The sequence below is a fragment of the Protopterus annectens genome, chromosome 5.part1, assembly GCF_019279795.1.
Source record: "Protopterus annectens isolate FY-2018-M chromosome 5.part1, PAN1.0, whole genome shotgun sequence".
In the NCBI taxonomy this organism is placed as follows: Eukaryota; Metazoa; Chordata; order Ceratodontiformes; family Protopteridae; genus Protopterus; species Protopterus annectens.
Window position 1 is genome coordinate 616,074,018 of NC_056736.1, and position 15,383 is coordinate 616,089,400.

The 15,383-nt window shown below is 37.2% G+C and overlaps 1 protein-coding gene across 3 annotated transcripts in view; it reads right to left on the reverse strand.

Annotated features, from left to right (window-relative positions):
* FRY (FRY microtubule binding protein) overlaps positions 1-13,438 on the reverse strand; it is a 2,210,679-nt gene extending 2,197,241 nt beyond the window's left edge. For all 3 annotated transcript variants that reach the window (XM_044073229.1, XM_044073230.1, XM_044073228.1), the window contains exon 1: positions 13,141-13,438. In XM_044073229.1, the coding sequence (XP_043929164.1) occupies positions 13,141-13,321 (181 nt within the window). In that variant the 5' untranslated portion in view covers positions 13,322-13,438. The remainder of the gene's footprint in view (positions 1-13,140) is intronic.
* Positions 13,439-15,383: the final 1,945 nt, after the last annotated feature.

Genomic DNA, 15,383 nt, shown 5'->3' on the forward strand with positions numbered 1-15,383 from the left:
TAGGTTTACCCCGGGTATCACTTCTGTGTCACTGTTAGACAGAGACACAGTATACTAACCTCGAAAAAGGGCATAGCAAAATAAATTTAAAATGGGTGGCGAAAGCCAAACACATTCTGGCTAGGCTTAGAAATGCCCTAGGGCAGATAGCCTAGTATGAACCTATGAACCTATAAAATAAGTTAAACTGTGTGTTACTTTAACTTGACTATAAAAAAATCAATAAAAGTAAAGTAAACTAAAAAAGTAAACAGGATGTATGTGTACAATAAAAATCTTTCTTTTAAATGGAAACAATATACATAGTATTTTGATTTAAATATCTTACACATTGCAACAAAAATATACATGCATGTCAATGCTTACTAAGAAGTCTGAAACTTGGTTACCTTTTCAGACTTTTAAGTTTTAATAGACATGCTACGTTACAAGAGTCGTTTAGACCTGGGAAAGAAAATGCATTTAAGCGAATTTGCCATGCTAATTCGTGTTCTTCTGGCAAATTCACTTAAATGCATGTATCCTGTCGGATCATCCCAGTCAACAAATGTTTGTGTTTGTGTCTTTTGGCTTTTCCCTATTAGGGGTCGCCACAGCGGAACTCCGGTCCACTAATGATTGGCAGTAGAGTTTTACTGTGCTGGCTTGCCGGGCCTAACGCACAACCTTCAATGAAGGAATGCCCATTTGTGCATGTTGCCACACAGAGGACGCTCTAACTGAGAATCGATCGGGCAACGTCTAACTGTGAGGCGACAATGCTACCACAGCACCACCACCGCAGTATAAAATAAAATAAATAAATATATGCATGTATATAGGTGCCTACATGGAATAAATAACAATCATGTCTTATGTACAAAACAAACCAAGTAATTTAATATTTGCTGTACAAACACATGAGCGCTGGCACACACACACACACAGATATATATATATTTGTGTGAGTTTGTTTCCAATTTCATGAAGGTGAAAGTTTTTGTAACTTAAAAACACTGGTGTGAAACTTTGAGCCCTGTTCAACCTGGAGAAGAGCACTGGCAATTCCAGGACTGTCTTAGATATTGTTTGGGCTGCATTTAAAAGTTTGTGGTTCTTTAATTTGCTTGGGGGGAGGGCGGTATTTGGTTCCAAAACTGGAAGACATTGCTTGAGTAAAATGCATCTCCTGCTGTAATTTTAGATTTACTTATGCTTAGTAAAGGTTTATCTGGAGATCCTTAGATTTCTGCTTGTGTTATATTTATGGATTACAGATTTGAGGGCTAGGTGTTTGTTTAGGTTATGTATGATTAAAAGTTGATTTAATTTAGTATTCTGAGAGCTTGACAGTGTGGGGGGACACAGTAGGAATGTTTGTATCAAGTTTTGCCATTTTATTATAGCACTTTTCGAATTTTGTTTTCTGGAGTATTGGTAGGTTTGTGAAGATCTGTGAGGATTTTAATAATTAGGGTAGTAAGTAGGTTTTAGCAGCTGTTTCCCTGGCCTTATCAGTGAGGTATAGTTTTGCCCTATACAGCACGGCCCAGCTTTTGGTGTTTTTTGATCACTGTTTGGATGTGGGGGGGCCAAAGTTCATATCGTCAATAGTGACCCCCAGAAGATTAGTGTGAGGAACAAGTTCGGTCTTAGTGTTGTTAAATCAAATGAAGTTAAAATAGCATTTGCCTTGATGGTGTGACATGGGGGCAAAGAGGAGCAGCTTATTTTTTTAGACTTTAATAGCAGATGTGAATTATCTAGCCATGTTTTGATGGAGGTGAAGGTTTCCTGGGTCACTTCTTATAAAATTTTCAAGGTAAAAGTAGAACAAATTATAGTCAAATCATCTGTGTATTGTACCGGTATAGAATGAAGGTTGTTTATAACATTTTTACATAGTAATCATCCTTGTGGTAAACCAACTTTATTGGCAGGAATGAGGAATACTCTGTTTGTTACATGACAACTTGGTATCTGTCTGATCAACAGGTTTTAAACTAACAGAGAGCTAGAGAGAGAGAGGAGACAAACCAAGAGAAGAAATGTTTTTGCAGTGGTTGGTAATGTGGAACTATTTCAAAATCGTTAGATATTTTGAGAAAAAATGAAGGAAGACCAAATTGCCAGAGTTTTGGTTCTTATTGATAGTACTGGTTAATTGTAATAGGATTGTAGTAGTGTTATAGTTGGGTTGAACATTGTGTTGTGTTGTGTAGGGGAAAAAGGTTGTTTACAATGATGTAATCCAGTAGCTAGATTTGTAAACAATTTTCAAGAACTTTGGTTTTGAGAGGTAGTATTGTTTGAGGCCTAAAGTTGGCATCATCTTTAGAAAAGCCTCCTTTGTGAACTGGCACTATGTAGGCCTTTTTCTAAATGGTGGGGACATTCATTCTCTGATGGATCTATTTATTAAAAGGGCTAAGGACTAGGGATAATCTTCTGCAGCTAATTTTAGCTATTTTGGTGGTAGGGTATCTATGGTTAGGGTGGTAGTTTTAAGCACAAGGAATATTTTTTTACTGATAGGGTGGAGACTGTTTTTATGGAGAAGTATTCTTGATAGGAGTTGGATTCTAGCAAAGGTATGAGATCACAGACAACATTAGTTTTCAATACGGAGGTGATGGATTGTATAAAATGGTTGTTGAATTTCTGTGCTGTATTTGTTGGGGAATCAATCATAATGAATTGCAGCCTGGGTTTACTAAACTTTAAATGGACACCCAAAAGAGTTTAGGAGTATTCTGATGAGTTTTGGAAGGGGCAGTAGTGATTTATTTTGTTCCATCTTATGCTATGTTTAGTTTTATACCTGAGATATCTAAAGTGTTGAAGATTTTTTTGAGTTTTTATAGTTTGTTTCCAATCTTTACAACTTTGTCTCATTAATTTTGTAGTTTTAGGAGATAGCCAAGGAGACACATTCAGTATGACCCTCTTTTTCCTTAGTGGGGCTGTGACAATTGGGGAGAGATGGGCGAAGACTGACAGCCTAGTCAAATAGAATTTGCTATATAATTCTGTCATTTGTAAGTAAATGTAAAATACAGGCATGTTTCTTGAGTGTAAAGGAATAATGCGAAATGTGAAACTGCAAAATATATGACAACATTGCACTCTACTGGCCCAGTGAAGCATGTTATGACTCTTTCATGTTAGCTCCAGTGAGTCTGGATGAAGGTTTCATGCCCATTGTTTTAAGGCTAACATTTATGACCAGAATTTACATTTGGATGGTGCTTTACTGCTCTGGTTTCTGCTAGGGTATATATGTGAAATGCCTTTTATTGCTGTAAGTTTCTGAGCAGGTGTTAGATTGCTAAATAATGTAGTTTGTGGCCTGAGCACTCCAGACTGTCAAAAATGATATAATTTGGGAGGGCCTTAGGGACATGTTTGTTAGCAATGTTTAAATACTATTTCTCGCAAACAGAGACAGAGAGCATTTTGATCTTGGATATCTAACTCAGCACTCTGCCTTATGCTCACACGTAAGTTTTAGCACTGTGATTTTTTGTAGGAATAGTTAAAGCTAGTAAAGATTAATAAGGTATTTTTCTTTGAAATCAGACCTGTCCTACTGTAATATTTTAAGTTTCTGTGTGATCTCTGAACTCTTAGATATCTCTGTGGTGTAGTAGTTTTGTCTTGTGTTTTAATTATTATTAAATAATTTTAAAACCTTCTACCTGTGGCTGGTTTATGTAGAGATAAATTATGCTTTAGAGTACATTATATATTTATAGAGTTTACTGTCTAAGCCCTTCCAATAAGCCTAGACTGAATAGTCACATTACCATTGGATAATAATATTGCACAGTAATAATTGGAAACCCTTTTAAGGGCCTTTTAGTAGCTGATATTATTAGCTGGGTGGTAGCAGGGATTACTACGGTATGGTCTGGGTAAAGGGGCACAGCTGGAGAATCTGTGTCAGCCTTTCCCAGGAGTGTCTGTGAAGTTGTATAAATACTTATCTCAAAGTGTGTGTGTGGTGTGTTAGCTACTTGGCAGGGACACAAAGCACTGGTTGGACAGAGAGGGTACTGGAGGTTTTAGCTTGCCCAGCTAGGCTGAGATCTGGATCCTATAGCTGTGCCAGTGGGGAGTCTTATTGGGGACCTGGTGAGCAAGGTAGCAACTAGCCCCAGACTGACTGTGATCTCTGTGTGCACTTAAGGGAAATTGCACTTTACTGTGTGTATTAGTGATCATTTTCTCTTCTAGGAGACAACCTTCACGGTGATAGTGGTGAGGATTGAGGCTCCTTGATTGCTGGGCCAGGGCATGGCTGTCACAGGGGCATATTCATTTGGTATGAGGAGAAATGCTTTATTGAATTCTAGCATACCCTCATCAGGTGGTAGTGTTTTTATGGCTGACCAGTTGTAAGATTTGGAGGCTGAGGTGAATTTTTCTGTACTAAACTTAGGTTGCACACAGTTTTGTAGTGGTGTTTTTCTGGAGAGTGGGTCGGGATTCTATTGGCAAGGGTAGGGAGGTGGTCACTTAAAAAGCCTGGTAAGGTGCTTGTGTTGGAGATTTTTCAGGGGCGGGATGACAGTATCCAAGCTAATACTGATGCTTTTTTAGTCGGTTTGTTGTATCTGATCTGGGTTAAAAGTTATCTAATCCCAAAGAGATTAGTATTAGCTGTGGTGGTTGTCAAATTTAATTTGGTGCTAGCTGTGTTACACTCTCCTAGAAGTATAGTTTCTTGAGGTATGTGACTGGGTACCCAGGATAGAATGTCCTGAAGTATTGGAATGTTATTTCCAGTAAGATGCATATTGCAATCGTGTACAGACTTTTGTAGAAATTAGCAGTCCTGCTTTGTTGAATTGGGGGATTACCTATAAAGATATGGTAAGATGTTTAGATGGTTAAGGTATAAAATGGCTACTCCACCTGTCCTGTTACTTGTACGATCAGCTCTAAGTATGCTGTATCCTGGTGGTAGAAGCTCATTGTATTTGATGGTGACTTGTAATCAGGTCTCAGTAGCTATAAGTACGTCTGGGATATGAAAGTGTGCAAGTCAGCTAGTGCATTTGATATGCTCCTTAGGTTTTTATTTATTTTTATTTATTTATTTAACATTTGTTAACCAGGAAAGTCCAACTTGGAACAAAGCCAATTTTCAGTGGAGGCCTGGGGAAATACACTCTAGATGCATGTCTTTATAACTTGGGAGGAAACAAGAGCACCTGGAGGAAACCCTCATGATGGCAGGGAGGACATGCAGAATCCACACAGAGGGCAGTCCAGCCGAGAGTGTTTTTTTATCCTTTTGCTTTGTGGTTTTGCTTTTACTGTTTTGGGGTACTAGTGGTTGGGTAGTAGTTAATTGGGCTTTGGTTGGAAGCTGGAGCAAAGTTTGGATGCATGTCTCCACAGTGCATTGGTAAGGTGGAGAAGTAGAATCTGAGAAACATTTTTTTTAGTCAAACTTTTGTTTTTACTGCAGGTATAGGATTTCAAATAAATAAATCTATATGGATGTATAAAATAAAATAAAGTAAAATTAACTAACCAACCAACAAAATATGCTAATGATTCTGCCCTGCTTTATTCAGAAGGCCTGATATTGGTAGCACAACTCAAAACTGCAATTTCCATTTAGTTTAGCTTAAGACTAGGTCTAACATTATGATCTAGTACTCAACAAAGGCAAAGATAAATTGGTATGATGTTGTCTGTGAGGATAAATATCAGCTCATAAGACTAAATGTCTTAGACTTCCTGTTCAGATCCAAAACTTTCTGATGATTTGATGTGTTTTACAAAACACACCTCTGACTTGACCTTCTCTTCTACATTAATGGATTTCCATTCTGAGATATCAGCTATGGCTGGCTAGGAAGGTTCTTGTGTAAGACTCACGCAATCTTTTACAAGTCACATCTAACACCTAGTGTGACCTCACAGAAAACGATCACTAACTGCAGAGTTTTCATGGCGGGGGCAGAAGCAGGTTACTAGGTTTTTGTTTCATATTGCACATTTACATCACCCCCTACAGACAAATTAGAGTCTCTGATCCACCTAATACAGGTCTTTGACATGTAGGAGGAAATCAAAGACCCTGAGAAATCCTATGCAAACAAAAAAGACATGCACTAATTAACTATCCCGTTACTTCTTCTCGTCCTTTCTAATGCTTTATTGCAGACGAGGATACATTACAACTGACTTCCATGTCTATACATTTGACTATCTGGTCCTAAAGTGAGCAGCACTTGAAAAACTGAGGTTATAATCTAATCTGCTACACTCAACCAGCACATGTTCACAGCAGCAGAGAGAGGTGCAATAAAACTCTGCTGAGATCTATAGATACGTGAAAGAACCCTGATCCATCAATAAGCTTACTAATAGCCAGAAACTAATCACTGAACTCTCACAGTGGCAAGGCTTTTGACATTGGTTTACCCATGCTTTGGAGTGGACTAGCAAGGGAATTATACAGCATTAAAACTAAGACTTGGCAAAAAACAAAAAAAAAAGAAGTTGCAAGTAGTAAGTGACTGTACAAGGGATATGTATATAACGATAACCTCCTTATAGGTCTCACTTTGTGTTCTGTACTACTGAGCTGATTTTTGAAATAACATCTGCAATGTCATGTGTCATGTTCTCTACTTAGCTTTCACTGTATCCTACACCAGTAATGTTTGTGCACTCCTGAGCTGATTTCTGAAATAACATCTGCAATGTCCTGTGTCATATTCTTTACTTAGCTTTCACTGTATCCTACATCAGGAATGTTTAGCTTGATTTAAGTAATAAGAACCACAGATTGAGTTTTGAATATTTTTCCAGGCTGTATGTATCTGTAATCTGTCTATATAAACATTAGACTTAAATATTTATTTAACTGTTTGCTAACTGGTAAGAGATTTTATCCTTTGTGAACCTTTTGTAGCCAAGCCAAGGTCATAAGGTAAGCACATATGCAATGTACAGATACAGTTGAGAACTAACCATCACACTTGGGAAGTGAGTAGAAACTAGAATAGTGGCAGACAAAATGCCCAAAATTATGTAATTCAAAGGAGAACATACAAATGACATGTGCAAAACAGGAAATCAGGATGGACAAAGAGAATCATCAGTGTTGCATGTACTGCTCTTATGCAACACATTCTGTAATTCCCTGTGTTAAGCCTTAGAAGCAAAATCATGGTTGAAAAACCATGGTAGGCTCAGCTTACTTAGCCAGATAAAGGGAAAAATCAAAATGCTCAGTTACCAATAATGCTGAAAATGCAACTTTTATGGAGTTACCCGAATCTCAGTCGTAAAGATAATTTTATTCACTGCAGTATTATTTATGTTACTGTAGATGCATTTTCTTTAGAAAATGCAATAGAATTTAATCTGGTTTGTCATTAAGTGCCAGCTTTTGACACTTTTGCAATGTTAACCCCAAGGTCTCTATTTCTGACCCCCTGTATTCAATAACACAGTTTAATTCTCCTATAATTAAGTCACTTTTACTACAGATACGTTATCATTTATATTTTGATGATTATCTGTTAGCCAGGGAGGTGAGTTGATCCATGACAGGCTCAAGCAAATAGCAAGCAAGTTACAACACTACAGCATATCTAAGATATTCAAATATAGACAGTAACAGTTGCCAATATATCCTCATATGACAAGCAACAGATTGCAATAAGAAGAAAAATAGAAAAATGTGTGTGATGATGTGAGCTAGTGCCAGCATAGCCATTTAGAGTTCTGTAAAGAATGATATGTCCTTTGAATATCAAACTTAGTTATACAAGATGCTTGTGTTACACATGTATTAGAACTGTATGGCATTTGAATATCAAACTGGTTTGCACAAATGCTTATGTTACAAATGTATTAGAACTGTATGGCATTTGGATAGCAAACTGCTTTTCACAAATGCTTATGTTATAAATGTATTAGAACTGTATGACATTTGAATATCAAACTGATTTGCACAGATAATTATGTTACAAATGTATTAGCACTATATGGCATTTGAAAATCAAAATGCGTTTGTAAAGTTGCTAGTGTTAAAAAAATGTATCAACGTATGTATGACATTGGGTGGCACAATGCCAGGGCACTTCTATGGGCTAGGTTTGTAAAGGCTCCAGGGCCATTAGCTTAGTACACACCTATGAACCTATGAATAGTGGGTCCTGATGAACAGAGAAGGAATATACATGTAAGACTGTATGTATATATGTTAGCAAAGGACACTGGAACAGAAGCCTTTAATCTCAGTCTCATTAGTTTTGGAAAATCCTTGAAATTAAATTAACTGTTAAGCTATAAACACAGCACCCCACTGTGCTGAATGGAACTGGAGTCAGTAGGTCTGGGAGAGGCCCTTGTCTAAAGACATGCATCTGGAGCATTTTTCCACGGGCTTCTGCTGAAAACAGGCTCTGTGGAACCTAGTCAGACTTTCCCAGTCAACAAATGTTAAATAAATAAATAAATAAATAAATAAATAATACCCTCTGTAAAGAAGAGGAAAAGTACTATAATTGTTTCATGGCTCTAGGGCACTGCCTTAAACATGTAGATATGTAGCTGTCTATGCTAAATTCCTGTCTCAGCTTCAAAGTATGATACTGTGAAAACCTAGAGTCAGGTGACCTGATGAGGTCATTTTGCCAGACATCTTGGAAATTAGATTTTAGATATTATAGTGAGAAATCTCTCAGTATTGAATATTCTGTCTTGGGCCTGACAACAAGCAGGATCATTCACCACATTATCTGCCATGATCTATTAAGCAAGTTGGAAATAGTAATTCTCCTAGATTCAGTCAGGAAAATAAAATATAGTGAAGCTTAGTTTACAGATTGGTTTTCTTTATTTGTCTCAGTCTGTTCATCAAAGTTATTTTCAGTATTTCCTGTGATTTGAACTCTGTGGTGTACTATAAATATATTTTCAGTATTTTCATGTTCTTCTATTATTTATTATTAAATATATTTAAAACTGTTCTCATGGCTGGTCCTTTTAGAAAGTATTTAACCTCTAAGAGTGCTTATATTCTTTTGGTGACACTGTGTGGGCCACTCCAGGAGGTCTATCTGTCTTGGTCAACTACTACCATTTGTATTAGTATTAATATTACAAAGTATAATTGGACACCCTTTGTTACGGGCCTTAGAGTTAATTGTGGAATGTCTGGTGGCAATGATAACTACCTTATACTCTGGGCAGAAGGGGGCACAGCATGTAAATCTGTGTCAGCCTTTCCCAGGGTTGGGTATGTGTGTGTGTGTGTGTGTGTGTGTGTGTGTGTGTGTGTGTGTGTGTGTGTGTGTGTGTGTGTGTGAGAAAATTAAATCTCAAAGAGTGTGTGTCAGCTACTTGAGGGAGGGGCATGAAGCACTGATTTCACAGACAGGATGCTGGAAGACTTGGCTTGGACTCTCGGCTGAGGACCTAACCCTACAGCTGTACCAGTGGGGATTCTTATTGGGGACCTGGAGGGAGGCAGATATAAAGAAATCCAGACCTTGGGCTGAGTGTGTTCCCTGTGTGCTCTTAACTGAAATTGTGCTTGATGCACAGAGGTCTGCATCTGGAAATACTGGTTGCATCCATTTGTATTCCAAGTGAATGTAACACTCCAGTGTCAGTGGTGAGGATTCAGGCTCTGTGATTACTGGCCCAGAGAGGGAGAGTCACAATATTGCTTCAATAAAACAAAGTATAAGAAGAATGCAAGAATGAACAGCATAACACATGTAAATTACACTTTTGTTATGTTACATGCAAATGTTCTCTACTAAAATGATTTGCATTCAGTTGGTCGATTAACGTGAATGTTGACATCTTGGAAGTAAACCACCATCAAAAATGGAAACATCAACTTCCTAGTTTCCATGCACCAAGGTTGATTCTCAACGCATGCAAATATTAGTTAAAAAAAAAAAAAAACAACAGCATCCCCTGTGACTGTACTCCCCATACCCTTACTAATTATATATACTAACACCAAACTCACATAATCTCCAGGGAAAGGAAACATTCCCTTTCAGGGAAATTATTGATCTTGCATACCTGTTGACTGTCTGTATAGTTAACAAATGCAGTCAATTAAACAGATGTTGACCAAAATCCCTGTCAACCAAACCAGTTGAACCCATATATGAATATATATATATATATATATATATATATATATATATATATATATTTTTTTTTATTTAATCTGTTTGTTGACTGAGAAAGTCTGACTGGGATACATACCCTTTTTCAGCACAGAACACTGGGGAGAAAAAATCCACTATTTGCATACATAGGCAATATACAGTATATTTTCATTTTCCACATTGTATATAATATTTTATACACACACCTACAAATATATATTCATACAAACATGTATATGTGATGCACATATAAAGTTTATTTCTTTCAAGAATATGTTATTAAACAGTAATTGCTTTTAAGACAACATACAGCCTGCTTAGCCCATACTTTTCAGAGTGCAGGTGTGTGACAGGTTTAAAACTGTATGTGCATTAAATTGTCCTAGTAAAATTCTATCATTAAAGGCCTCAGTTTTATAGTATGTTACACAACCTACATTACATATCACAATTAGACCACCTACTTTAGCATATGAAGCTACAGTTTTGTTACATGCCCTCTGGGCTTCAATTATGGCTGAAAAGGGTCTGTGAAGGAGCAAACCAACAACCGAATAAACAGAGTCACAAACACATACATTTAAGTTCCCTGAAAATAGGGTTACCACCTACTCCTCTTTACACTGGACAGTCCCTATTCAGACAGATCTATCCTGTGACAAACAGGAAAATGTCCTGAGATACCCGGGCAAAAATATTTCTTAAGGTTCCTCCTATAACACCATAAAACAGTTATTTTGTATTGGAAATGTATTTATATTACACTGAACAACTGAAACAACTTAAATTCTAGAAGAATGAAGTTTTATTTTGGCAGAAAAGTGAAGTCCATCCACTCCCTCATGCTGATTGTAAGTATGGTTTGTCCTGCAAAATCTTATGTTTCCATTAAAAAAAAAAATCCCGTTTGAGTAATGGAAAAGGTGACAACCCTACCTGCAACTCTTTAGGACTGGTATACTCTCATGTACTGTACCTGCATGTGTTGTATTCTGTTATTTTATGAACCTATACTGTGTTGCCATTAATTCTTATTACATCATTTGTTTTCTTATTTACTGTGAAATGTCTTTGTCTTTTAGCCACATTGTGTCTGAAATTGATTAGGTTTGATTGGTGCACTACCTGTGGCAAACAAATATAAATAAAACATATCCTTATATAACAAGCAACAGATTGCAATAAGATGAAAATTTAAAAATAGGCTTCAATAAAACAGAGTATTACAAGAATGCAAGAATGAACAGCATTACGCATAGAAGTTATAGTTTAGTTATGCAACATGGTCTGTTTTGAAATAAGTATGAAATGTTGTATAATTATTCTAGTAACTGGTTTTGTAACAGTTTTAGGTGATTTTTATCTGTATTTTAATTGTTATTGGTGTTTCTAATGGGTGATCTTTATAATGCATATTAATTATTGCTGATATGGAACTATCATATGTAAAAAATGTCTTTGACTTAATGGATCTTTGGGTTTTATGCTGTAAGGAAAATTTAAGCAAAACATATTATCACTTATAGCTACAACAGAACCTGTTTATGCTATGAAGTCGTTCATTACTACATTAAAGGATTTGTAAGTTATCTTAACTAGGGTGTGATCACTCATATAATAAAGAAATGTCAAGAAGGAAGCTGTATCATGTTAGTGTAACCTGATCCTGTCTTAATTGATTGAGGGAACGTTGTCTGCAAGATGGAACATTTTTTTTCTTCTTTTTTCCTTTTTGTAGCAGGATATGGAACTTTCAGCTAGGCAATGGCATCATCAGCTTGTCTGACAATTGTATAACTTGTCTGACAATTGTATAACTTGTCTGACAGATTGCACACCTCTAATGTGGAACTTCTTTCGTCTGCTACAGTGTCATCTCTGATACTATATACAGTTGCAAAGCCATGGAGTTAAATCCATACCTTTATGATATCATGGCCTCAGAAACTGTAGCAGTGTTTACCAAGACACTAACACTATCCTGATTGTCAGGGGCCCATGTCAAAATGTTGGCGTCGCAAATGCTTGGAATATTAAAACTGAGCTAAAACTCAAAAAATATTGTTTTTTTTTTTTTTTGCAAGGGAGCAAGCCACCCTGCACCTCTCCAAACCCCCTGCTAATTATACATGCCAACTCTGAGATTGCACTACAGCAAAGAAAGGGCAAAACCCCCAGTCCAAGCTGTACCACATTCTCAGAAATTAACTACCGGTATTTGTTGGCCTTCTGAATAATCAGCATTTTGTGTTGGATATTCTGAAGGTTTACATTTTCAGCTTTTGGTATTCTAAATGGCTATGGATTGTCAGAGATAAGGAACTGTAACTACCTAAAACTTAAACTGTTACAACTAGATGATGAAAAGTACTTGTAAATCAGCCTTATGGGAAGCAATATTAGAGGGCAAAATATGCAAATTAATAGCCAGGTATCCCTCTGATGTGTGACCACTAACTACTTTATATGTCTGCTTTATCACAGACCATAGAAAAATATGCAGTTACTAGTAAAGCTCGAAAGAAAAAAAGACACTGGTTTATTCAATACTAGTAAAAATAATAAAATAGTTCTTGACCATAAATCAGGTATAGGTAATCTGCATAAAGGAAAAGTTGATAACACAGCAGTGTAAGAAATTTTTCCTTTCCAACATGTACTTTTGTAACATTTTCCACTTCTAATAATGGAAGCTGGTCATGAGAACTACAGAAGGTTTCGTACACATAAACAGTTAAGCAGAGAACTGCATGAAACCAGCACAAGCCTGTCGCATGCACTTTTATTCAGAGTGGCAGAACACAAGCTTTTAACATACTAAATTTCAGTTTATATCACCTGCGCCTCTCATTTCCATCTTAAACCATGGTTTTCTAACTGTAAATGAGTCATTCAATTGTATCTTCATTTATGATACATTGAAAGTACAGCTACTTAGAAGCAGAAGTGTCTTCATTTTCAACAGGAATTCCAAAACAGTGGGAAAAAATTCTCTGACCTGGAATAATGGATGGTCTCTTCCTAGGGATCCGCACATGTTCTCTTCTCTGAAGTTTCACTTTATGCCCTGCAAGATATTCCAGTGGCAAGCTACTCCTGCGAGGGAATACATCAGAATTCTCAGGTAAGGGTAGACTGTTCTGAGCCCTTAGGATTACCATACTATCATCCTTTGCCATTATGATGGCTTATTTTGTTCAGAACCATTAAATATATCAAACAAAACCACACTGAAAAGTTTCAAAAAGTTTGGAATAAGCAAAATCAGGCAACTGCATTCTCCATGCACTGATAAATGAATGTGTGCAGTGATACAACTGAATTGTTTGAAAGACTCACCCCCAGCACTTGTTAGGGCAGTTTAGCAAGTCTGTAGGCAGAGACTCAGCCAGGTGTAGAATTACTGAGCTGCCCCTCCCCTAAGTACTTAAATGCACACCAAAAGAATCACACTGACACCACTGAGTTCACAACCGTTGACAATAGCTTTTGTTTATCCAGGCGTGATGTGTTCACCTATACAGACGTGCAGTCATAGTCATACACATACTGTAAAACAATCTGTGCAAAGCAGAACTTTTTTTTTTTTTTTTTTGCTAATGAAATGAATATCAGCAGGCTGTCTTCATTAAGCAAAAGTTTAAAAAAAAAACAAAGCCATGCCCTTGGGCTTGATTTCAGAAAATGCTCAGATATTGAGATATATATTTTATTAAACATACATTGCATCACATAGCATTTGTCAACTAACAAAGGTGAAAACACAAAAGTGTCTTAATTATTTTTGCAAGTTGAGACATTTGTTCTGCTCAGGATGGATGTGATCCCCAGCCAAGTGAAACATTCTGAAACATTCTGAATTATTCATTACAAAAGTATTATTATTATTTTTGTTTTTTATTTCCTTAGCTGCAATGATGTATTTATCGCTCAATAATCGTCAAATCCCCACTATTCTCCCACCTACTACCTAGTCACCCAACTAATATCGCTAACATTTATCTGTGATATAAAGTCTATGGTCACTCCATTTTTGGGCCTGACTCAGCTGCTTTTTGCAAGTTGTCACAACTACATACCCTTCCTCACATTGGCACTCTAACTCCCCTCTTCACCTCCCTATCACCTTTGCTCCTACAGTTTCGAACTACCATATCTTACATATATACTTTAATTCAATATATCATCATTCTCCCATACAGCATTATATCCTTATAAAAAATATTTAAACCTAAAATATTGATCTATAAAAATGTTTGCTCTTTATTCATACTGAACGTCCTTCAATCTGGCGTTATTAAGTGTATTTATAATCTGACTGCCCAATATTCATGGATCGATTTCTGAATTTTAACCTACCTGCATCTCTAGTCTGCTGTACTGAGTACCCTCCAATGAAGTTTAGCTTTATAGGATCATAGGAGATTACTAGGCTAATGGCCCTAAGACCCTTACAAGCCTAGCCAAGAGTTTATCCCCAGAAAAGAAACCACAATCAGCACCTGTCGCCCCTGACAATGAGGGACACAGGTGGAACCCCTGGGACAAATTTGTGGTTGCCCATCCACTCATCAAGGTTGCGCTTGAAGAGGGTTAGTGACGTACTTTGCTTGATGTTTATGGGGAGTCTATTCCAGAGACGGGGCAGCCTCTAGGAGACAAACCTGTCTCTCCACCAGGTTTTGTTAATGTCACATATTAGATTTAAGCCTTTTGATCAGGTACTACGCGAGGAGTTAGACTTACAGATATGGAGCATCTCTAGTAGAGCAGGGTCTGACATTGTCTTGTGGGTGAGACACAGGTCACCTCTGAGCAATCTGTATGATACAGAGTAGAGTGATAGTGACTTGAGCCTGTTCACATAGGACAGGTGTTGGAGGCCATGGATTATCTTTGTGAGGTAATTCTGTGGGCTTTCCAGTTGGTGCAGGTGTTTGGCGAGGTACATACCAAATGGGGAATTGTACTCAATTACTGGCCTAATGAGGGAGGAGTACAGAGAGGAAATAACCTCCTTTTTGATGGATGCAATCCCTTTACTTATGAGATGTACCAAGTAAAAGGCTTTTCTGACAACTGCTGCTACACGATTGTCAAATGTGAGATTGTTGTCAACTTGTGTACAGAGGTCTCTCACCACAGGTTGTGTGCTTAGGGAGTTGCCATTAATGTGATAATCAGTAGGGGTCGTGTTTTTGCCGAATGGTATTTTTTTTGTGTCTTTTGGCTTTTCCCGGT